Source organism: Brachyhypopomus gauderio, chromosome 4, assembly GCF_052324685.1.
Source record: "Brachyhypopomus gauderio isolate BG-103 chromosome 4, BGAUD_0.2, whole genome shotgun sequence".
Lineage (NCBI taxonomy): Eukaryota > Metazoa > Chordata > Actinopteri > Gymnotiformes > Hypopomidae > Brachyhypopomus > Brachyhypopomus gauderio.
Genome location: NC_135214.1, coordinates 26506548 through 26531623, shown reverse-complemented (window position 1 = coordinate 26531623; position 25076 = coordinate 26506548). Strand labels below are relative to the sequence as shown.

The following is a 25076-nucleotide window of genomic DNA, read 5'->3' as shown; positions in this document are numbered from 1 at the left end:
GAGATTGGGCCACCCATGGCTCAGGCAGCCAGTACAGCCCCAACTTCCCCTTGGTCTGCCTGCGGAAATTCCAAGACGGCACTCGCTCCCCTGCAGCCAAGGGAAGGGCTCTTGCCCATTGACCATAATGCTTCTTATCCTGAGTCTGCTGTCTTTGCACCTGGTATTCTGCATTCTGCAGTCTCTGGTAGTGGTCTTGGATCCAATCCTCTACAGCTTGCTATTCTTGGGACTGCTCTAATCCTAAGGCCATATCTACCGGTAATCAAGCATGGCTCCCAAATACCACATAAAAGTTCTTCATGATGCATTTGTTATCTCTCTGGCTCACCATCAATAAGGCATTCAGTAAGCCTCTGAAATTGGTCTTTTGAATCAATTCACCTATATACCCACTGCTCAATATGCCATGTTGTGATGGCATACATATGCATAGTTGAGATACTGTAGTATGAAATCACCATGGCCCTTGCCAAAATCAAATGCTCCTCACACAAAGAGACTTATTTCCTATTGAAAATAGTATATGTCTAGTCTGTGGTTATTAAACCCTAAAACCTGAGCTGGTATTTCTTCTTCTGATTCATTTGTGTGCTAACACAGCATGTGTCATATTCTCTGTTTTAATTTTCAAATCTACAATCAAGAATCTCTAAGAATAGGTTTTTCTTACAGTAGAAATGTAGACTGGTGATTCGTCCTGGTTATCGAGTGGTAAACCACAATCGAAGATTCTATTATTGTCATAGGTCATTTGTGTTGGAGTGCATCGCTGTATAATTAGCGAAACAGTGCCAGGTGTCTGGTGGCTGTTGTTTCCCCCTCTTTTTAGTATTTATTGATGGGTTTTATAGAGAAGACGATACCGACGATAGGTACAGTGGCTGTGCTATCGGTGGTAGTTGCCTTTTAGCTCTATTGATTGTTCATTTAATGCGCTACCCAGAGGGTCTGTAGTGTATCTTATTTTGTTGGGGGGGGGAGGGGGAAGGGGGGGTACATCTCCAACTCCCCTCATTGTTTTTTTGGTTTGTAGTCGATTTTTGTGTGAGTTTCATTTTGGTTCATGGTTTTTGATTATTTAGTTATTTTGGGGAGGTGTTGAGGCGCTACACTCCCACACACTTTGGTTTATTTTTTCTGGGATAGCGCTGGAAGGAGCAGTTAATGTTGGGGCTTGGGAAGTAATGGTTGGGCCTGGAGTAGATCTATGGGGAGTATATGGTGATGAAACAGCCTTGTTTTATTTGAGAAACCTTTTAGGGATCCCCTACCCAGTATTAAAAATGGGGTGGCATAGTCTGAACTTAGTAGGTAATGGTACCTAGTGCCTAGTTCACCGGTACCACCATAATAGAACCACACCACAATACATTCACAAAATCAGTATGAGAAACAATAAACTCTTAAATTTATGATCCCATGTTCATTCGGTTCATCCATCTCTGTTAAACAAAATGCACAGCAAACAGGCATCAGGAATACACCATTTATGAATAACAAACCAACTTAAGTCACTGAATAAGGAGTATAAGTAACAAATTGAAAGCTGAATAAGTAACTAAATTCAGCGTTGTCCGTTTTGTGGAAGTCTTAAAGAGTTGTAGCATTACAATAAGACATCATAGTAATTTACAAAATAGGCCTACATAATGTAATGCATTTATGTAATAAATAGTATCCCTGCTTGGCAAGGAAGGATCATTTCCTCGAGATAAAACCACTCCTAACCGATGGCATCAGTGTACAGGCGGAAATGCACCTCAAAATCTGCCTGTAGTGTTGGGGCCTGTAATAGACTTCTTGAGCTTTTTAAAAGCATATTGGCATTCCTCTGCCCATTCTACAAGGGCCACCTTAGTTCCTGCAGTTCCCTTTAATAACTTGTGAAGCGGCTGGGTCACCTTAACAAACGCAAGAATGAATTTACAATAGAAAAGACCATATTTGATGCATGGTAGTTGGTACTGGCCAATGCTACATAGTTTCCATCTTCTCCAGTTAGTCTGGACTCCCTCTTAACTCACCACATGACACAGATAGCACAGTGACCACTTACAAAACCAGCAGTTATCTTGCTGAAGCTTCAACTCATAACGGTGAAGCTGCTCAAACACTCATTCCAGATTACCTAGATGTTCCTCAGAACTAGTGGAGTAGACCGTAATGTCAAGTAAATCAACTGGAAAAATTTTTTTTCTTTCCAACACCACTGGAGCATCCCAAGGACTAGCACTCAGCACACAGTGATGGATGGTTCTCTGTCACTAGGGTCTCAGTAAAGTTGTAAAGTTACCTTGAGTATCTTGAAAGGGACTATATAAATCGAACATTCATTCATTCACTCTTACAGATGACCCCTTTTTCCAACATCCCTCTATCAAGGACCACAACTCCGGATACAATCTTGGAGGGAGGGGCCAATAATGCTTCCGACTAGGTGGAGCCCTTCCCTTGTCAGACACCCTAATCCCTCCTACTTCAAAATCTAATATAGCATACCCCACATATGCTAAATGGAGTTGATTAACTGCCTTCAAAGTTAACCAATTTTAACTCATTTAACTCATAGGAGGTGCTACATCTCATCTGTTAAATGAAGATCTACTTGATCTACATTGTTCTGTAGTGAAGCTAGTTAACAAAAAGTAAATAAGTGTGATACATAGTCTAGCATCTTTATTTCAAACTTTAAAAATTGCATTCATTTAATCTATTGGTTCTTAGATTATCCTTCCTAGAACAGATGGTAGTAACCTTGGGTAACATAAAGTAAGATGTGTCCCTCACACTAAATGATATTAGCCGCTGAGCTGGAGTTTCTCAAGGTCAGTCCTGCTGAGTCAGCCAGCTGTAGTGCTGTGACACTAATGGTATGTGTCTATACAAGAGAGTAATGTGCGTGAATGTTACTGTGTGTGTTAAGGAGAGTGATGGAAAGGATTTTTCTATACTGAGACATTACTGATGTTTCAAAGGATATGTGTTTGCATATGCCATTGTAGTGATTGCTCATGGGATGAGAGGGGGAGTATGAGTGATTGGGTACTGATTGTTGAAGTATTATAAATGAACACTAGACTCCTCGAGGACATATTAAGAGGTGTGTGAATGCATGTTTTTCCTATGAATTGAATATGAGTTGAGTTCACTCATGAGTGAATATGAGTTGAAATTGCACATTAATGGGCTGCCCAGCCCAACTGAACCTTCAAGTTTTCCTATATCTCCCTCGCCTTATCTCTCTCTCTTTCGCTCTGACCTTCTCTCTCTGATTTTCTCTCTCCTCTTCTTTGTCGCCCTCCCTCTTTCTCTGTTTCTATCAGGTACAATGCGGCCAGTCCAGCGCAACTTTTACGACCCTTCCTCGGCTCCTGGCAAAGGTGTGGTGTGGGAGTGGGAGAATGACAACGGCTCCTGGACACCATATGACATGGAGCTGTGTGTAAGCATCCAGAATGCCTACGAAAAGCAGCACCCGTGGTTGGACCTTAGCTCACTGGGCTTCAGCTACGTGGTGGACTTTGACAGCATGGCACAGACTAACCGCCAGAGCCAGAGGAGGCGCCGCATCCGTCGGCGAATGGACCTTGCCTACCCGCTCATTGCTGGCTCCATCCCCAAGTCCCAGTCATGGCCTGTGGGCACAAGCTCGGGCACACCCTGCTCTTGTCAGCAGTGCTTACTGGTGCACAGTACGCGAGCTGCCTCCAACGCCATCCTGGCTTCACAGCAGAGGAGGAGGCTGTATGGTGGGGCAGGCGGCACCGCTGGACCGGGTGATAAGACAGCCCCCACTGTACGGCAGAGTAACACGTTTGCTGGCACCTCCCTCTGGTCACCGATGGTCAATGTGGCTGGAGGTCACCATAACAACATAGCAGTGGGAAGGGGAGGAAATGGGAAAGTGGAGACGAGTGGCATGAACTTCCCCTGCAGTTCGGCACTGGTGACACTGTCAGCAAATCACACACTGATGATTAATGGGCAGAATAATTTAAACCGACCAGGAACGCAGCGCATTGTGGTGTCCACCAGCAGAGGAGCTATTCCAGCAGGGTGAGCGTCCCAGAAATGCACACAACAGCAGCATAATTTTGTATCAGGTGTTTATATTCTAGCATTTTGCAAAATATGAAAATTAAGAGCACAGATATAGATATGCATAGTGAAATTCATAAAACAGTAACTTTAACTTAATTTAATGGTAAGCAATATTAAACTCATTTTCATTCTTTTCTTCCCAAAAGTTGAGATTTTGTCCTCTGTGCAAAAAGATTTACAGCTTTTAAATATGTTACTGTCATATTCTGTGCTGTACTGAAAATATACTTCAGCTTAGATGCATTTTAAGTATATTAGTAACACTTTAAGTAGTAATGAAAGTGCCACTTCATTGTTCTGAAACCCATCACAGTGGCTTTAATGTGACCATTATAACCACTTAAATTTACAAAAGGTCTAGTCTACAATCAGTCTTGAATGATTTTTGAAAGATGTAATTTACTGCAATTGCTCTGATGGAAATAGCAAGTGACCTATAGTTGTGTAATACTGTGAAACAGCCTGGTGTTAAGCACCACCACAACACTGTTAACACACGTTTGATTTAGCTAGACAAGGCTGTTTATATGGTGAGAAATGTAAATATGAAAAGTTCTTTACTGATTTCAAATATGTGGCATTAGTCTAAATTATATATTATCCATATGACTACATATTTGCTGTTTTCTCTCGTTCAGATCAGGCATTCTTACTTGAATGGTGCTTTTTTTACTTGGTGGCTCACTCACCAAGACAAAACATTCAGTTGTGATAATATTTTGTTGGGATGTCCCTCACATAGATTAGATGAGTCACATGCTTCAGCCCATAGCCCTCTTTGAATTGGTGCTGTGGTTTATAACCTGTACATAGATGCTCGACTGTAATAGCCATGGTTATAATTTTTTTTAATATGAAATGCAACTTTAGTATAGTGGAATAATGGATGAAGAGACCCTCAGACCCTCAGCACAAAGAGGAATACACAGCCAGACTGGCACATACTTATTGAAGGAATCAAATTCTGAGTACATCTGGGGTTCAAATGACACTGATACAGGAGAGACAGAAAGAGAACGAAAGAGAGAGAGAGAGAGAGAGGGTGAGAGAAGAGAGAGAAACAGTGAGAAAGACAGAAGTGGAAAGTAGAAATTCTTTGTTCCCAGTCGAGTGGTTCCAGTGGTTAACCTACATATGCATGCAAATTTTACACATATGGGCCAGACCATGAATGTTAGTGAAACGAGGGGTTCGTAGGATGCTGAGATCAAGGCGTAGCTTTGACACACAGATATTTTATTAAGAACAGCTCTTTAGCACTCAAAAACATGCAACACAAGCACAACAGGGATTTAACTCAATAAAGAGTAGCAACAGGCACAATATCGACACACTTCAAATACCTACACATAAATAAAGAACAAGTGCAACACATAACGATAACGAGACAACAGATACAACAGATGAACACACACGAACACAGGACCACACCCACAGAACTACATACATTGTTTCAAGTATACATCTCTTCTTTATGGTAGCTTACTTTACTTCTTCAGACCACTCAAAAGGAAACAAAAGACCTACACATTGTGGCTGCACAATGAGTGTGAACAAATAGCTACCAGGGGACAAATTCATGCAGTCACTGACATCAGCAATGTAATTCATCATTGAATTACCACCTACAGTGTTGTCTGAACTCTTACAGTGTAATTTGTGTACAATTAGAATGCAGCTGCTAATTCTACAGTGAAGTTTTGGCTGTTTAGAAGTGAACATGTTAAAGAGATGAAATAATTTAAACATATAATTCTGTCACGGTATGGAGGCCCCCTGCTGGCTGCGCCCGTCAGCAGCAGCTGTGTCCTATGTTTGTCCTGTCCTTGTTGCCTTGTGTTTTGTCACTCAGGTGGGCATTACTCATTGGAGAGTTCGCCACCTGAGGGTCGTTTCTCTGTCCATATAGTCAAAGTCGAATTTATTTATATAGCGCTTTTCACAACACACGTCACAAAGCAGCTTTACAATCGTATGGGTCCAGATCCCTAATGTGCAAGCCAAAGGCGACAGTGGCGAGGACAAACTCCCTATAGGGTGGGGATTAGGAAGAAACCTTGGGAGGACCAAGACTCAAAAGGGAACCCATCCTCCATTGGGCGGCCCGTTATCACAAGTCCGTGGTCGCAGGGTGGTTCCACAGTTCCACAGCAACAGTCAAGGCTCCTGTTCCCCGGCCAAGTAGCCTCAGTCCCCTCGGTGCAGGCGGTGGGCCTCAGGCGGTGGGCCTCAGGCGGGCCAGCATCAGCACGATCCCTCGTGGCAACGGCTCATCCAACCCCGGCATCAGCACATCCACCGGCAAGCCAGACCATCCCCCAGGTGCCTGCAGGTGCCTGTATCCAATCGTCTTGGGTGGAGGCATGCAAGAAGATAGAAATACAGACTGAGTGGACATGAATTTAAACCACCATTGATTTAAATGTACATAGCTCACGTGCCAGTGATGAGCATGTGGCTCCAGCAGGCTAATCTATAGCAGCATAACTAAAGGGAGGGGTTCAGAGGTGACCACAGGCATGAGGGCTCACTGAGACATTGCTTTCCAGTCAAGTCATTGTCACAGATAGAGTGATGCCATGACACAGCTGGATGACAGCATCAACATCTCAGATCACCAGAAATCTCAACGTCTGGGGGCCCCCAAGCCCCTACACCTTACAAGGGGAATATTAGCTGAAGGCTTGATTAAATAGGTGAGTCTTAAGTCTAGATTTAAAGATTGGAACTGTGTCAGAATCTCGGATTGGAGCTGGAAGGCTATTCCATAATTGGGGGGCTTTAAAGGAGAAAGCTCTGCCTCCGGCTGTAGTCTTACAAATTTTTGGAACTAGGAGAAATCCAGCATTTTGGGAGCGCAAAGGGCGAGATGGGTTGTAGTAAGCAATGAGTTCACTCAGATATTGTGGGGCGAGACCATTTAATGCCTTATAGGTTAACAGAAGAACTTTAAATTCAATGCGATATTTAATCAGAAGCCAGTGTAATGCGGCGAGAGTGGGACTAATATGATCAAATTTCCTGGCCTTAGTTAGGACTCTAGCTGCAGCATTTTGTACAAGTTGTAGCTTCTTTATGGACTGTTTAGAGCATCCAATTAGAAGACTATTACAGTAGTCCAATCTCGACGAGACAAAAGCATGGACCAGTTTCTCTGCGTCAGCTAATGAAAGTGTCTCAGCTTGGCAATATTACGTAAATGGAAAAAGGCAGCCTTAGTGACATTGCATACATGTCCGTCAAATGACAGATCAGAATCAATAGTGACACCTAAACATTTTGCAGTAGATTTTGGTGTTACTGAAAAACCATCTAGGGTAAGGGGAATATCAGCCCAATTGCTTCTAGCAGCTTTAGGCCCAAGAATCAGCACCTCAGTCTTGTCAGAATTCAGTTCATATATATCTTGTCTACGTATCAGTTCACTGCTGGTTATTTTATCCTTCGTTTGGATTATGTCACAGGTTTTGCATTGGTGAACTTTATCCATTAAATCCTCCATTTTCCCTGAGACTGTCATGATCACTTCCTCCTTTTTTAACCTTTGTATTGAAGTTGTACTGAACTTTCCTGGCTGGTTACCAATTTTTAAGACCTGATTATAGATCAAACTACAGTTATTTTTGTAGGACATTTTTTCTTAGATCAGCTACTTTAGTGATACATTTCAAGATGTAAGTGTAGTTTAGCTAAATTGTGTTCTCAAAATAAATTGCAATGTTATAAATTAAAATGTCTCCAGAAGAGTCCTGACATATTGATTATTCTTTGTGATTGTGGCCAATTATACTTTCTTCAAAAAGAAAATCCTTCAGTTTATTTGAAGAAGGCTTTACACCACAAATATGCTACACAACTTCCCATGATATGAAGCTTTTATCTCTTTACTGAAGAGGCTATGACAGGTTGTAAACTTTATCGTACTATTGTGAAACCACTCTTGAATTTATTTTGCAATGTGCATGGGGAAAATAATTATCGATATAGGGGTAAAACCATTTGCTTCACAGAGTGCATCCAGGCTGTAAAAGTGTCCTTGGGTGTTATATGTCCATGCACAGCAATCATTAGACTTCATGGCACCAATGGGGGTAGCTGTATATAACATTATGGCTCCAACACTTGGTTTAACTGTTGTGGCTTCCTTTGGATTTCTCTGAATATAAACATGACATGACTTGCGTTGCCTTGATGCAAATCTAGTAAGGGTTGCAATTTAGCACTGACTCCATTTCACTAAGAAGCTCAATGAATGTAAACTATGGCTTTCACCATGCTCCTCAAGCACCTTGAGTACTTTATGTGTATAGCCTGTTTTAAAGCTTAACTATAATGGATAATGTGTATGGAGTATGAAGACATCCATAGTTTTTGCATGCAGTGGCTGTTCTATTTAGGAGCTATTCACAGAGAACTCAAAACTGACATAATTTAGAGCTTTTGTTTTCATTTCCTCTTTTAGTTGGACTGTGCGTATTCATGTGCGTAACACATTTTGGAGATACACACAACAATGTCCTTATCATAATAGGAACACAAGAACATTTGGAAAATGTTTACTTGAAAAAGTTAGAGTAAAAAAAAAACAACACCCATCACTGGATACTTTGAATACAGTAATACAAATGTGTGCGTGTGTGTGTGTTTGCATGTTTTGGGGCATGCGTGCTAGTGTGAACAGGAAGTGTTTCTTATTTAAGAGGGTTTAGAGAAATGGAGGAAGATGATGAGGATGAAAGAGGGTAAGATGCATTTCTTTTGTTCTTTTGCCAAGAGCTCACGTTTACATTGATATGAGTGGGAGTTAAATAGGAAAGGATAGGCAATCTGAATGGAAAACAAAGAGAAAAAATACTTTGATGCTGGTAGATTTTCTATCCGGTCTTTCTTTCATTCTGTCTTTTTTCCTTTGCCATTTCTACACCTAAAATCAAATTTATATTGAGATCATCACAATCTCTCTTCTTTCAATGGTTCTTTCTTATGTTTTGTGTCTCATAACTTCCTGTTTCTTTCAGGCTTGTGTGGAAAGATATTAGTCTCGCCCAACATACCACATAACGTATTCTATTGAAAGCAGTTAAAAAAAAATCAACAAACCAGCAAGCCAAAATATGAACATGCACTAGTTTAACCTCTCTAGGAAAGACTTGTCATGCTATATTGTATTGTCAGTTAGGTAAACATGCTTGGCGTATTATTAGCTAGTGAAAGTTTTAGTTGTGTTGTCTGAACTTGTTGATCAGTGGTAGTTTGTTCTTCATTCTGAACTTTGTTTTAATCTGTAGTGCTTTTGAACATGTTCATTTAATTTTGTGTGATTAGATGTATTTTTCTTTTTAAGCAAGGACACCTTGTTCTGCATGTTTACACATCTTTCAAAACATCAGCCCTGTTTAATAAATCACCAGCCTATAGTATATTAAGAAAGAACTGCAGCCTGATTGACCCACTTTCAATTTCTATACTCTGTCCTGATGCAGTTAATGGTTGTTAATTTAACCTTACTATATTAACAAAATGAAATCAAAAGCCATTAAAATGGAAGATTCTGGTATTGTGGATTTTAGCATCTACCTCACACTAGTAAGCTTTTAACTGGATTTGACATGTAAGAGCTACTTATTTGGTAGACAAATGAGCTAAGAACTCCTTAGTACTGTGTATTTGTTTGCACTGAAACATTTCTCCATTTAAAGATGGAGACACCACACAACAACAGACACCACAATAGCAATAATGTATATTAAACAGCAAAAATAGTAATGAGAAACAAAAAAAAAACAAAACATGTTTTTAAATGTCCCAGTCTTGGTTTGCTGAGTGTAGGTATGTCTGAAACCCATCCGACACAAGAACATTTGCAACGGATAAGTAGGAGCTGTGGTGAAGGTTGGGGGAGGGGCATCAGGGAGAGGTAGGAGGAGCCATAGCATCTGACACACATGGAGGCTCACTAACAGCATGACATCAGGAGTAGGTGTACCTCAGCAGAAAGAGAGAGAATATTATTAGGCATGTCCAAGTACACAGGAGTGTAAATTTGTGGACTATAGTGTGCAAGGACAAATCTAGCTATGCCAACAATGCTAAAAGGACAGAGTCAGAATGTAACACAGGTATGAGGGCTCCCTGGAACATTAGCACTCTTTTGTTCTCAGTTAACAGAATTTTCTTCATTATGCTGGAATAATGCATTTCTTAGCTTGGCAATATTAAGGAGATCTAGAAAAGCTGTCCTAGTAGTAAAATCTATGGATTTGTCAAATAGGTCAGAGTTGAGTATGAGATTTTTGGCTACTGAGCGAGATGTAATGGGGTAATCTGAGAGATTTAGCATTAGATCTGGTATTTTCTGTCTTGGTCTTTGGGCCCAGAAGGAGAACCTCCTTGTTGTCTCCATTAAGGTAAGAAAGTTTTGTGACATCCAGCATATAACATCTCTTACGCAGACCTCAATTTTCCCTAATCTGGATTTGTCATCAGGTTTGGCTGATATGTAAAGTTGGGTGTCATCTGCATAGCAGTGAAAGTTGACACCATGTTTGCTTATAACTATGCCCAATGGTAGCATATATAATGTAAATAATCTTGGTCCTAAGATGGAGCCTTGTGGAACTCCATATTTCACTTTTGTGCATTTGGAGAGAATATAATCGAAAATTATTAAATTTAACTTGGGGCACAGACACAGTCTCAATTCTGTTGAAACTAGGTGACACCTCTTGGCAACTCGTAGACAGTCCATTTAGCCTGTTTATCTGCAGCCTGATCATGTCTCTGGATTGTCAGCAGCTACTAATAGTACTTTTCCAACTAAGGAGGTTATGGTTATGCTGCAAGAAATAAAGGCGGCACCCTCCCGCGTGGGGTCAACACCATCCCTACCTAAGAGACCAGGCTTGCACTCAAACATTTTCCATTATCAATATAGCCCACTTGATTTTTCAGAACATCACTTGGACATCCAGCGATTTAACTCAGTGAGCCTGCTGTATTGCTCATTGACGCGCCACATTGGGATGGGACCAGAGCAGATGACATCGGACATTAGCCTTAGTTACTTCAGACTTCCACAGACGTATATCGTTGGCCCCTACATGTATCACTATCCTCGAATATCTCCTATTAGCTAACAGTCTAAGGTTGCCACTAATGTCCTGTGCTCTGGCTCTCGGTAAACAACTGACTGTAACCGCTGGATCCCCTAAAGCAGTGTTTTTCAAACTTTTTTTCTAACGACCCATATTTTGTCCCTGATTTTTCCCGCGACCCAGCCTACTAAGAAATATATATACAGTATACTTGGTCGCGAGCGTAAGATGTTGACGGGGGTGGCGAACGCATGTTGTTGCCCGGGGGGGGGGGGGGTGGCGAAAGTAAGTTGTTGACTGGGGGGGCGGCGAACGTAAGTTGTTGACGGAGTTTAACTATTATATCGCGATCGATCGCCAAGTATTAACGCCTCCGCCGTTCGCGCAGTCGCGCGCTATAAATATAATTTATTAAATATATTAACATTTATTTTTTAGCGACCCTTTTTTTTTGCCTCGCGACCCATTTTAGGGTCGCGACCCATAGTTTGAAAAACCCTGCCCTAAAGGATTAGCTAATTTCACATGCCAAATGATAGAAATCTGTCTGTAAGACAGGTTCCTCAGCGGGTACTTCATTGAGCGGAGCAAACCTGTTGGACACGTGAACAAAGGAGTGCTGTTCTGGTGGGCTAGCATTGGCGTTAGCTGCGGCCATCGCTTTCCAACTTTGCCGCCAAGACGTCACCCATGCACACCGCTGTGAGGGCTCTAACCCCGGAGTCACAGAGGCAGTAGCTCTCCCTGGTGCATCCACAGCTATTACTGACTCTTGCTCTCTATCCCTTAGTAATGAGTGGACGCGGCATTCTAACTTTCCACTTTCGCCACAAGAAAAGTTACTAACTGGCACCTCTCACAAATACTAAAAAGTTGCAAATTTAGAAAAACTCTGCAGCAGTGTCAGCAGGAAGCAGCGTCAGCAGGAAGCTTCATCAGCAGCCTCAGCAGTCTCCACCTTCTCTAATGAATACGAACTTTCACTGGGAGTAAATGTAATGTATCCAAGAGACTGGGATTACAACACCAAGATTTTTTACTTTTACAGAATATGTGATTGGGAGTCCATCATGTTTTATTACTGCTGGCCTAACAGAAGCACTTTTATCAATTGTTGAAATCACCAACAAAAATAACTCTTTCTACCAAAGTGACTAGATTAGAGAGGACATTTGCAAACTCATTAATAAATAGTAAATAGTAAACTCATTAATAAATCTGAATAGGGTCCTGGTGGGTTGGTGAGTGAAAAAGACTGACTTGCCTTCCTTTTGCTATCGACCATGTGCACATTTGGCCTAATGGTTGTTTAGCCTCTTTGTCTGCTGCCTGACCTATGCTGTGGATTGTCAGCAACTATGTCTGCCATAAGACTTTGACTAATGCTACAGGAAAGTAGAGGATACCATTCCACCTGAACAGACTAGGCTTGCCCTCAAACATGGTCTAATTATCTATGAACCACACATTTATATGTGAATACCTCTTAGATCCTTAGCAGGTTAGTGAAAATAACCGGTTATATTTTAATAGTACCATAGCATACTGCTGCAATGGACATTGCCTTTACTATCTGACATAGTAACAGCAATCGGTATCACAGGAACAAAATAGAACTAAAGGTGAAAATAGAACCTCAAAGTGATGCCAATGAGTGCAAAAGGTGGTCAGCTTTTTTCTGGCAAGTGAAAATCCAAATTCAGTTGAAGAGCTATTTTATTTGCACCATTTGACTGAGATGAACATTACCAAAATAGATACAATTAAGCTACAACTCAATGTCTGTGAATTGAACTACATGACAAAGCTATTCTGTCCCTATACCATGAAATTAAAGCTATTCCTCAAATGGTGTCAACAGTCTGAAAATGTCCTCTTCACATGGCACTTTATAAGTTTAAAATCAGTAATGGCTGAAATACAATAGCTTTAGTCATTGAAATTGTTTTTGAAATTTGAAAAAGCTACTGGAATGTATATCCAATCATATTTGATTTGCTGCATCCTCTCTGGGGCATAGTGTATGGATTATTGAGTCCTAGACAAGGCCATAACACATCAAGTGCAAAATTCTGGTGCTAAGAAATGTTGTTCAACCTGTTTAAGAGATATAAGTTATATTGCCTGATCAGAATAGAGTAATTGCTGTGATAAAAATGTCTGACTAGTGGGCAATCAAGTTTGCATGTTTATATGAACAGTAAATTAGATTACATGCATTAGGCCTATGGTTATTTAGGTTAAACCTTTTTCTCTCTCACTTCATTATGGGGATAATCCAGTGTCACCAGTGTTAATGTCAGTGTCATGAACCTGAAACCATGATTTTGTGAAAAAAAAGTCTTTGAAATGTAGTCAGGTATTCAAAAATTACTTGAAAGTAATGAAGCTGGTGACTTGGATAAACAAAATTTATAATAATTTTTTAAAAACTTCAATTTCTCTCGTTGTCCACCACTGTAGCCGAAACCTGCTAAAATGTGATCGTCAAACAGTAATCTGAGCTAGTAATTTAGAACATAAATGAACTATCTTCATTTCCACAAGGTCAACAAATGGCAATTCGGGGCACTGCAGGATGACTAAAGTGAACGGCCAATACCCTGAGTCACCCAAAACAGTTGTCTTGCCTGTTATCAGAGGCAGGTGACATTTCTGGACAGCAGATGCCACCAGAAGTGTATAATCCAGGTTCAGAAAGTAAAAGTCCTCACCAGGATTTTGCTCAAGCTTACTAGATTTTCTAATTAGTGCAATCCATGTAAAATTAGTGGAAGCCTGAGCAAAATCCTGGTGAGGACTTTTACTTTCAAGTCAAGTAGCACTGGTCATGCTAAGTTCCATAATCATGTGGCAGCTGCCACAAGGTGCCATTTATGGGTGGCACAGTGGTTACCCATATGCTGCCACATGCTAAACAGGGATAGAACACTTACAGGAAACATGGCAGGAAGATTCACTTCCCAATGCCATCAGTGGTGTTTAGTAATTGGCCAGATGTGAGTTTGATTAGCTCTATATTTGTTTGGTCTTCCCAAGTACCCCGGATGTTTTTCCAGCCATAATTTTTCAACCTGAACCTGAATTTCAACCTGAATTTGAATTTCAGCTTGAATTTTTGGATACTTGACTACATTTCAGACGTTTTTCCTAGAAATCATGGTTTCAGGTTCAGATTCTGGTGAAACTGATTTACCACCATACCTGTGTTTACAAATACAGCTTCCATCTCTACAGCAAGTGTTAATATAATTTCACAATGACTCCTTGGTTGGGTGTGCTTTTATGTACACACAGGCATGTGTATAAGTATAGAAACTCAATTTTAGATAGATACTCATAACATTTGCTATCAAATCGTTGTTGACAAATTGATAACGCTGATGCTAGATTTCAGACTCCTGTTATCATTGTCAATAAATCACTGACAACAAATTGCCAACAAATTGCATTAGCAAATGCAATTGACTGTAACTAATGTTGATTAATGTCATATCTTTTTGTTTCAAATCTCGTTTGATGACATATTGTTGAGTTTAAATGAGAGCAATAGTTTTTTTTTGTGCTGTAAGGTAGTCATCTAGCTAGCTAGTTTAACTTAGAAGACAATGGGCCAAGAAGACCCATCGCACTGCAAATGTAAAATGTGCTGCAAATACACAAAATAAATCAATAAATTAAATGACATTTAGATTATTTTTATTTTTACATTTCTGAAACACAATATGAATTCAGAAACGGAAGTGGGCCATAACACAATGGAAGTATTTCTGGAAAAACTGCTATTAAGCAGTAAAGTGAAACTACAAAGTGAAAAGTGATACCACGATTTGATCAAGGGCAAGCTATATGATACAGAAAGAAAAACTGATGCTCTGTCACGTTGAGGACCCCGGCCCCTCCCTTTTGGGCGTGTGTTTACGTAGTCTACGTGCATCGTCTGCGTCTGTGGATATTCCGTGGTGATGGCTATGTCATGTGATAATCCGTCTCACCTGTGAATCGTCTCGTAATCACCTGGGGTTAATGTGGTTTGTCTATTTAATGTGCGCTCGCGCAGTGTCCTGTGCTCGTCGTTGTCTAAGTCTGCACGTTGTGTGAAGTGTTCATGTTACTCGTGCGCTGATTGCGCAATTTCTGTGCGTACAATAAAGTGAGTGTGCGTAAATCGGCGGACTCGTGTCTCGTCCGTCTCTCCGAAGCCCACGTCACATGCTCTGAATTCTTGCTTGTTTATTTTCGCTATGCTGTATATAGCACAGCCTTAAAACCCTGATAAAAATCCCATACAACCTAGTTTTTGTCTAAACACCTATCTAGGTAGCTACATTTAAATAGCGTTAGATTGAACAGTCCTGTTCAACCTAATGAGCATCTTGTTTCTGGGTACAAACATGTCCATTTTGTTGAATGAATTTGCAGCATGTTTTTCTTTTGCTAACATTACAATTCCCAAATATTTTTTTTTGTGTTTTCTCAATAAATTACTGGAAATAATCACAGTAAGTCACAGTAAACAAGTTATTAAGAGTGGCCAATTAAATTTATATGATATCAAGTTTTATATTTTCCTTTGTAGAATGGTGAAACGGACATTAGGGGGAGCTATAACATTTCTCCACAGTAGCCAGACTGACAGTACTATCTGCTTTTTTTGATAATCGGCCTCGCGATCACATGGTATGAAACGATGTTGATAATTGCCAATCCAAAAATTGATTAATCGACCACCTGATTAATCGACCGCCTGATTAATTTACCGTCTGATTAATCAACCGACCTCTAGAGGGCAGTACAACTTGATTATGTTTGGACAGTAATAATCTTCAAAATTGCTGTTTTGTTGTTGTTCTTACCCTGGAGTCAGCAAAAATGTATCAAGTCATATATCTCATATCTTTGTCAATAAGTTGTATCCTGATTTGGATATAATGCTGGTAATTTTTTTGTTACAGTGCATTTTTGTTAAAATGTGAGTTTTTTTTTGTGTTCTCTCCTTAGCAGGGTACCTGCCCTGCCTGTAAAAAATCTCTCTGGCTCGGGACCGCTTCATCCAGCGCTAGCAGGTAACGCTAACCCTAACCTTAACCCTAGCAGGTAGGTATACACACTTTGACAGACACATACACACATGCACGCACACACACTCTCTCACTCTTTGTAACTCTGTTAGGTATGACAGGTATTCTGATGTGTGCTGCGGGGCTCCCTGTATGTTTGACTCGAGCCCCAAAGCCCATTCTGCACCCACCACCGGTCAATAAGGGTGACCTGAAGCCTGTGCCAGGAGTCAATGGCATCCGTCGCAAGACCAAGAAGAAACACCTGCGCAAGGGTGAGAAGGGATTTGAAGGAGTAATTTGCAGACTGATGATGAAGGCAGGGACAATAATGGCAAAGCAGACAAAATAAGACAGCAGACATACATAAGATAATTTCAGTAGACTCCAGAAATACTGTTAGAATAGCATGGTTTAGTTTTATTATGTTTTTTAAATTGTGTTTTTATGGATTTACTGCTACTGATGCTACCTATATAAGTGCTGAAGTGATTATTATGAAATTTTTTTGTGCTCATGGAGACATTAATAATTCTTCTGTCCTATAGGATTTAGTAAAGGAAAATTAAATAAATCTTAAATAAATAAATACATAATTTATATATTATTTTATACCATTTGCTGTTGACAGACCATTTTGTGCTTGTGTTTGCATGCATGTGTGTAGAGACCACACAAACATTCAAACACAACATTTCATCCTAAGACCAGCCAAAACATAGCCATAGAAAAAATATATTGATGTTGTAAGTTGTGTTTAGTTTCTGTGAAATATGTTTTGTTATCTTGAAAAAAGAATTGGTGTGTAGTCCTATTACAAATGTTTCATGGCCTTGTGATCTGATTTTTTCAGTTTTTGTGTATGTGTATCTGTGTGCATTCATATGTGCTTGCTTCATCACCAGGCAAAAACCCAGAGGATGTAGTGCGCAGATATACAGAGAAAATCAAAGTAGTGCCTGATGAGGTGAGTCCTGCAAACTCATCTTCTCCACACTGAGAACACCATTCCAAACTCTTACACTGGAATAGTTCAGTACGCCTTGGATCATCAGATTCACTCACCCAGAGTTTTCAGTATGAAAATTTCATGTGAGAATGTTGTCTATTTATTTATTTGAATAGTTTAATCCTAGTTGGGGTAAGTAAACTTACAGACATTCTAAAACAAGGCTGACATTATCTACAGGGAGGAACATTGATGTATTTGGTTTGTAAACATGCTTTAGGTCTATTAGAAAGCTTTTAACATGCATTGCACAAAAACTAATTCTGTATTTTGATTAGGACTGTACCATCTGCATGGAAAGGCTGGTAACATCATCAGGCTATGAGGGCGTTTTGAGTCACCGGGGCATTAAGCCAGAACTGGTGGGGAGACTGGGGAAGTGTGGCCATGTATTTCACCTCCTCTGTCTGGTAGCCATGTACAACAATGGCAACAAGGTTAGTGCTCTAGTCACAGCCTGAAGTAACTATGGAATAAAATTTTGTATGTTTATTATACTTGTATTCTGTTCTATTCTTATTATTTTGTATTCTTTAGGTATGGTAAGTGTAAACCTGAATCAAATTATAAAGAAAAACAAATCATTGAGGCCTTTTGTCTTAAAATCAGGCCATCATTCTTAAAATACTGTATTACAAGTTACTTTTATCTTAACCGAGGAGAAAGCAATGAGATGATGGCTTTGATTTCCTTAATTGGGAAATCCACATACATGGATTATTTGCTTCTAGTACTCGTAATATGCAAACTAAACAAAAACATTTGTGTGTTTTTAAAGCTGGGTTTGGCTAGATTTGTAAGCAAAATGAAAGCACACTCTTTGTGCATCCATTGATGCACAGTTTCAAGTCAGGGAGAGTTAAGTAAAGTTTAATTTTACTTGAGGTTTTGTGTTTCCAATATAATTTAGTGATTAACTTGTCAAGAGTCAGTAATTACATTGTCAGTAATTGATTACATTGTCAATAATTGATTGTGGGAGAGTATTCATCTTAAGTATTGATATTCAGCCAAATAAAGCCATCAGCCACCTTCAGCCATCTTTCTAAATGATTTATTATTTCATGCATTAAAGTAGTTACGTTTTTACAAATCATTTGGGTTTGAGGAGATTTGAATACCAAGGTATTTAACAGATTGGTTGACATGTTTAGATGGTATGTTGAGAATCATCTCTGGCTAATGGTCACTGATCTACTGTTAGCCCTGGGTTGTGCATATATTTTCTTATGCTACTGTTTGATGACACTAATGATTATGCCATTTGAAAAGATAGGCTTGAAAAAGTGATTAGCCTGTTTTAGAGGTTCCAAAAATACCAGTTTTTTTTTTGTTTGAATGGTAGATTTTTCAAAATCTGAAATAGTACAATATTTTTCCACAGCATAAAATTTTAGTCCCCTTGTCATTCTTCCAGATTACACTAGTATGAAAGCATCTCTTGAATATTGTTGCAGACAATCTTAGGATTTCAAATTTAAAATTGCAAACCTAAACATAGCTTTTTGCATACTTATTTTGTTTCCAAATTTGCATTAATACATTATTTCATAAATGTTGTATATTCTCATATGAATTTTTTTATTTTCTGTATATAAGGTGCACATAAATAAGTGCACAGAAGTAGAAATTTTAATGGAAAATTGCTATATAAATAATATGGAGTTTTACCTACAATCTATCAAAGCTGTGGTTTCAACATATATGAAGATTGTATCGAAGCTCTAAAACTCTGACAGATAAGGTCCTCAAGGTTTCAACTCATAACAGGTTTTGTTGAAAACATACATTTTGGTAATGCTTTTCCTTTCTAGGACGGCAGTCTGCAGTGCCCGACATGCAAAGCGATCTATGGGGAGAAGACAGGCACCCAGCCCCCTGGGAAGATGGAGTACCACATCATTCCACACAGTCTGCCTGGCTACCCTGAATCAAAGACCATACGGATAGTCTATGACATTACTGCTGGCATGCAGGTTTTTGTGTGTGTGTGTTTATGTGTGTGTGTGTGTGTGTGTGTTGGTGAGTGTTGGCATGTACATGTGAGGGGCAGCAGAAAAATGGTGGAATTGGAATAACCATTTCAAACAAATTACATGACCTCAAAACATTCGCTCTTTTAAATGTTGCCTGTACATCATGGTGACATGTGACTAGCCTCTTCCTGTGCCTGACATACCACCGAAACCCCCCCCCCCCGTGTGACTGAAGCACATTGGTTGTGATCTAACACATCCTGAACAGGAAGTGGTGGAGAGAGGGTTTTGTTTTGTTTTTTTGCTTAGAGCAGATAACTTACAAAACTGTCACAAAAATGTCATTCTGTCTGTTGTTGACTATAAGAGTATACCCTTTTATCAGGTATCTGATTATTCACACAATGATGTCGTCCTAATTTACTAGATGTAGCAGATGTTCAGAACTTAAGAATTAAACACATCCATGATTATTTTGTTTAGAGTAAGTGTTGCGTGCTATATGCTATATGTTAATCTCAGTGTAAAAGTATTTATTATGAACAGATGCTGTAATGATAGTGAGGGCGAGGCAGGACTCTGAGGCACACCCACATGCACACAAACACAGACGAATCTGATGGAAGAGTTGGGGCATTCCGTGACAGATGCATTAGAGGCATACTAAGGAGTATATTGCATATTGTATATTGCAATTGCATGATGCATTGTAATAGAACTGTTAATATTTATTTGTTTACTGCCTCAGTATTGGAGATATGTAAGGATAAGGAACTGTAGTTCTAAATAATGATAAGGACCTGTAGTTCTCTGATAAAGGAACTGCTGCTCATGAGCCCATAAGCGTTGTCAGCATTTTCCGCACCAATGCATGGTAATTTAAAAAGAAAGAGACATGTAGTGTGCATGGGTGTGTGATTATTTGTTTGTTTATATTTGGGTTGTCTTCATTTTACCTAGACCATAGAACATCCTAACCCAGGAAAGAAATTCACTGCACGGGGTTTCCCTCGGCATTGTTATCTGCCTGACAACGATAAAGGCAGGAAGGTGAGATCATCAGATTATTAGTGCGATGTGGATGCTTTCACCAGGATATGCTTATTTTCACCAGGATATGCTTAATATTGTAGCCAGTTCAAAGCAAACTATTTAATGATTGACTTGGATTCATATAGACATAAATGCATATAAAACATGTATAAATAGATATTCTGTAATTAATTTTATATCTCAGGTGCTGAAGCTTCTGATCATGGCATGGGACAGGCGTCTGATCTTTACCATTGGGACATCCAGCACTACAGGCGAAATGGATACGGTGGTTTGGAATGAAATCCATCACAAGACTGAATTTGGCTCCAACCTCACTGGCCATGGCTACCCTGACCCCAACTACCTGGACAATGTTCTAATTGAACTCTCTGCTCAGGGAGTGGGAGAGGAGAACCTAATATACTAAGAAGAGGACTGTGGTGGGCTGCTGGTAATTGCACACATGCCCTCCGCAATGGGAGGAGCCTCTGACCTTTATGACAGAAGGAGTTATGAAATGATGTGTGGTGATAACAATAACACATTGATTCTCTTTCTGATCAACTGTCAGTCACTATCATCTGTGATGGAGGAATAGACTTAGTGCTTTTTCTCAACTACCAAAAATACTATGGCAGGTGCACTTTGTAAGGCACAACAGACCATTGCATGGTTACGCACTCAGATGATATTGTAAAGGGTTTCAGACAAGTCATTAAGAGGTCAACAGAGAGATCAGTGCATAGCATGGAGGTCTAAAATCTCATGGTAGTTTGAACGTAGATGAGTGTGTGGGTCAAATGTCCCCAGGTATCAGAATTGCCATTGTGTTTTTTTCTGCTGGAGATTATTTGCTGCAGAAATACTGGAGGTAAAGCATATGCCTTCTTAATTGATAGCCTCTAGTTGTTTAATAAATAACTGCTTTATACATGGAGTATCAGGGTGATAAAAAGCATTTGCATTTGTGCTTTTCTTTGTCTTTACATCAATCAGTCAGTCAGTCAGTCTTTTTCAGTACGTTTGAGTACTTTTTTCCTGATATCCTTTTTTCTTGATGAACAAGTTTTTAGAAAGAGTATTTGATGTGAAACGTGTTTTGCTAAAACCAGTTTCAACGACTTTGAATTGGAAGATGCGGTTGGGAACCCTTGTCCATGTCTAGTGAAGGCTTCCTTCTGCTCAGAGGGAGAGAAGTGAGGCTGAAAAAGAACTGAGCTGGGCCTGCTCAGATTGTGCTTGAGCAGATAAATCAGGACTCTGTGCTTCCTTTCAAGGTTAAAGTCATTTGTAGTGAACGGTCTTGCCATTGCATTGCCCTCCTTGAGGTGCACACACTCGTTATACCACCCATGGAGACAGAGGGCTACGAGTGTGATCAATCTCAGCCTGGGAGAGGCGTGTGTATGTGTCTCCATGTGTGTTATTGCATTCATAAGCACTATTCAGGCCCTAAGCAAGAGCTCTTTGTGCACTCCTCAGTGGACTACATCACCTACAGGAGATTATCAGAGATCTGGGGAGTCAACTGTATAGTGGAAACATCCATCACAAGTCAGCAATGAACACAATGCAGCAATGCTAAGGTTTTGAAGAATGGTAAAAGGTCATCCAACATGAGGCCATTTCACTGTGGAAGCGGAACTTAACCTGGAAACTGAGGTCTGAGTGGTCTTCTGTATGTTTCTATAGGGTAGTCTGGAGCATTTTTTTAACCCATAGCATTCTTTTGTCCAGCTATATGCGTGCAGATCCTTGTAGGAGTCATAGTGATTTTATTCTCTTGTATCTGCAAGGAGATAACACTTTCAAATGCTGTTGAAACCTAAAAAGCAGAAATCGTGGTCTTCCTATTACTTCAATTACAGCAGCTTTCTTTAAGCAATCCTTTGATTCAGTAAGTTTTAAATGAGTTAAAAAATCTCTACTGTTTTTACATTCATATTTTCATATAATGCTTTGAGGAAGTACCTATACATCATATTCCCAGCTTGACCTGTTAACTTAAACACAGTTTAAGTGCTGTGTAATTTATTTTTTATACTCATAAACGTGCACACAAAAAATACAACACAATATTTGATACATATGCTTTTCCAAATCTGACAAAGAATACATTTAGTCAGAAATGTCAGGGACTGTTAAATGCATATGAAATGTCCAGAATGTAGTATAGTTCTAACTATGATCACTGTTGCTATGTTAATGATGTCAGGTCTGTGTGAATTCTACTATTGTAGCAGTCTGCTAGTGTTGGAAGGGGGGCCTTATCAGCATGACTTTAACCCCCCACCTCACATAAACGGGTTGTATACCTTTATATAACTGCAGGGAAAATTGCAATCATCATCACCTTTCCAAGTTTATTTTATTTCTGCATGAAAATAAAGAGCCATGGATAGATAGATTGATAGTGAGAGAGAGAATACAAGATGTGTAAGATACCACTACGCTGTCTTAACATCCTTTATGTACAAGCTATTTTTCCAAGGACACCCTCCACGCTGCCATTGCTTTTTACAAGCTTTTCACAATTAAATTGTCAATTGTAAATGTCAATTTAGATTTAAATTAGACTAAACTCTTGTAATATGAATTGCACTTGCACATATACATTTGGGAGTACTGATTACATGTGTGGTAAGGGATAGCAAACAAAGTTGTCAAGAATCACTTGGTTGTGACCATTCATTCAAGTGCTCAGGCATCTGACTTTTATAGCAATATGAATCAAGGTTAATAACAAAGACTAATATCAGACTAATAACTCACAAGGAAAATATGGGCTAAAGCTATTGTAACGCATTAATATTTTCATTTTTGCATTTATCCCTCAAAAGGATATTGGCTGATTGACTGAACAGCATAATATTTCATTTCATTGCATTCAAGACGGTATATTGCATGCCATTTAGTGTTTTCATAGTTGGTGTAGAGAAGGATTTTTAAGAAGCATCTATAAAATGCAGCAAGATGGTATAGAGCAAGGGTGGCCAACCCGTCATAGACCAAGAGCCACTTTTCTTACTGTGTTACGGCAAAGAGCCACATCACCACATCATACATGGGTGAGTGTAGATTGTTGAGCGGGGGGTGGCGAGTGTAATCTGTTGCCCGCGGGTTGGCCACCCCTGGTATAGAGTTTGACCTGAGAAAAGGGAAGATGATGAACAAGATTTCCTTCTATCAATAATTTCCTATTAGATCCTAATAGATATTAGAAAGACTTTGCCTTTATGCAGTTGTTTAAATGGAAGATTGAATTTGAATTTAATGGGTAGACCATATATTCATAGCTTAAGTTGTATTTATTATGTATAACTGAAGCCTTGGTATCAGGTTTCTTTTCAGTGGAGTCATAGTCTCCTGTCATTAAACCTAATTAATCCTTGTACTTCATGCTTTTATACTTGACATCTTGGCTTTTGGGCTTTTGATTGATGCATATTGCATTTTGGTTTGTAGATAGTGCCATTATACATTAACAACATGACCCGTTTGTTGCATGATATTGATAATGTGATCTGACATGCACCAGAGATGTCGCAGAAAGACTGCAACCCTTTAGAGCTCATTGTTGGAGTGTTTGTGCCAGGTTTTGTGCTGGAATAAAGTTCAGTCTTCTCCCCATGCTGGGAGCCATAGCAGAGATCCATGTGATTAGTCAGGTGTGCACAGACGATATGGCCCTTCAGCACCTGCTGACAACTGGCCAGGCCTTCACTCAACTATGCCAGGATGCCATCTTTCACATGTCATCCTAAGCTAATTATTTTATTGTTGTGGAGGGAGTTTGTCCATGGATCCCAGCAGCTGTTTGAGCAGGGGAGCAAGTAATATAGGCAGAGGTTACAGGGTAATTTTAGGTCATTCAGAATGCAGAAAGGCTGAAACTGCAAGGAATAGAAATAGAAAGGAATACAACTAAATTTAAGTTACTACGGAACACTGATTTTCAATATTTAAAAATTAATATTAAAGGAAAAGCATACATTAATAATATTTGTTTGCTTGACTTTGGACTTGTTTGCTGTGGAACCTTACTGTAGTTTAGGTTTGCTCCTCAAGAATGGTGTGGGCATTTTCCATTCTTATTTCCTTTCTTTTCTTTATCTGAATTTCTTTGATATTTCTAATGTGATGGATCCATGCTAACTTAATCAAGTGCCCATTTTCTCTGTTATGATGTCAAATTACGCATGGAGCTTCTCCCTATCTTCAATGTCATGAGGTCAAGAGAAAGATGTCTTAATATGTGCATTATAATGTCTATCTATTACTGATATCAGGCTATCATTTAGTACTATTGTTTGACAAAACAATAAAAAGGGCTTTTATGATACATGTCTTTAAAAATCTGGTATGATCTTGTTGCATGTTTGTGTGTTTCTTGTGAAATAAATGCCTCTTCTTCACCAAAGGAAGATTGGAAGTGTCTGTCCTTTTGTTAATTTCTGTCTAGCTACTTCAACCCTGACTGAATTACTGAACTTCTAATGTGTTGTAAATGACTGTAGCTGTCTTAATCATACTAATAATTTTATTTGGTGACTACATCTATGCAGTAGATCAGGGCTGTGCATGATACTGTGTGCCTTTGCATGTGCATTATGTCTCTCTTTACTGGGACCAGATTTGTAGTGCACTTATTTTAATACAAAAATTGTAATGAATACATACTCATTATCTTTGATGATAATAATAATCATATTTCAATAATTTTAATAATTATACAATTGTTTTATTCTTTATGCTCAGTAATTAAATAACTCAGCAATTTAAGTGCTGTAATTTAAAC

The 25076-nt window shown here is 39.4% G+C and overlaps 1 protein-coding gene across 4 annotated transcripts in view; it reads left to right on the top strand.

Moving 5' to 3' along the window:
- Positions 1 to 24702, top strand: part of dtx1 (deltex 1, E3 ubiquitin ligase) — a 38461-nt gene extending 13759 nt beyond the window's left edge. For 3 of the 4 annotated variants that reach the window (XM_077003382.1, XM_077003381.1, XM_077003383.1), the window contains 8 exons: positions 3327 to 4059; positions 16200 to 16264; positions 16372 to 16533; positions 17164 to 17225; positions 17546 to 17704; positions 19082 to 19243; positions 20204 to 20293; positions 20481 to 24702. In XM_077003382.1, the coding sequence (XP_076859497.1) occupies positions 3327 to 4059; positions 16200 to 16264; positions 16372 to 16533; positions 17164 to 17225; positions 17546 to 17704; positions 19082 to 19243; positions 20204 to 20293; positions 20481 to 20705 (1658 nt within the window). In that variant the 3' untranslated portion in view covers positions 20706 to 24702. The remainder of the gene's footprint in view (positions 1 to 3326; positions 4060 to 16199; positions 16265 to 16371; positions 16534 to 17163; positions 17226 to 17545; positions 17705 to 19081; positions 19244 to 20203; positions 20294 to 20480) is intronic. The other variant, XM_077003384.1, reaches the window with a different exon arrangement.
- Positions 24703 to 25076: the final 374 nt, after the last annotated feature.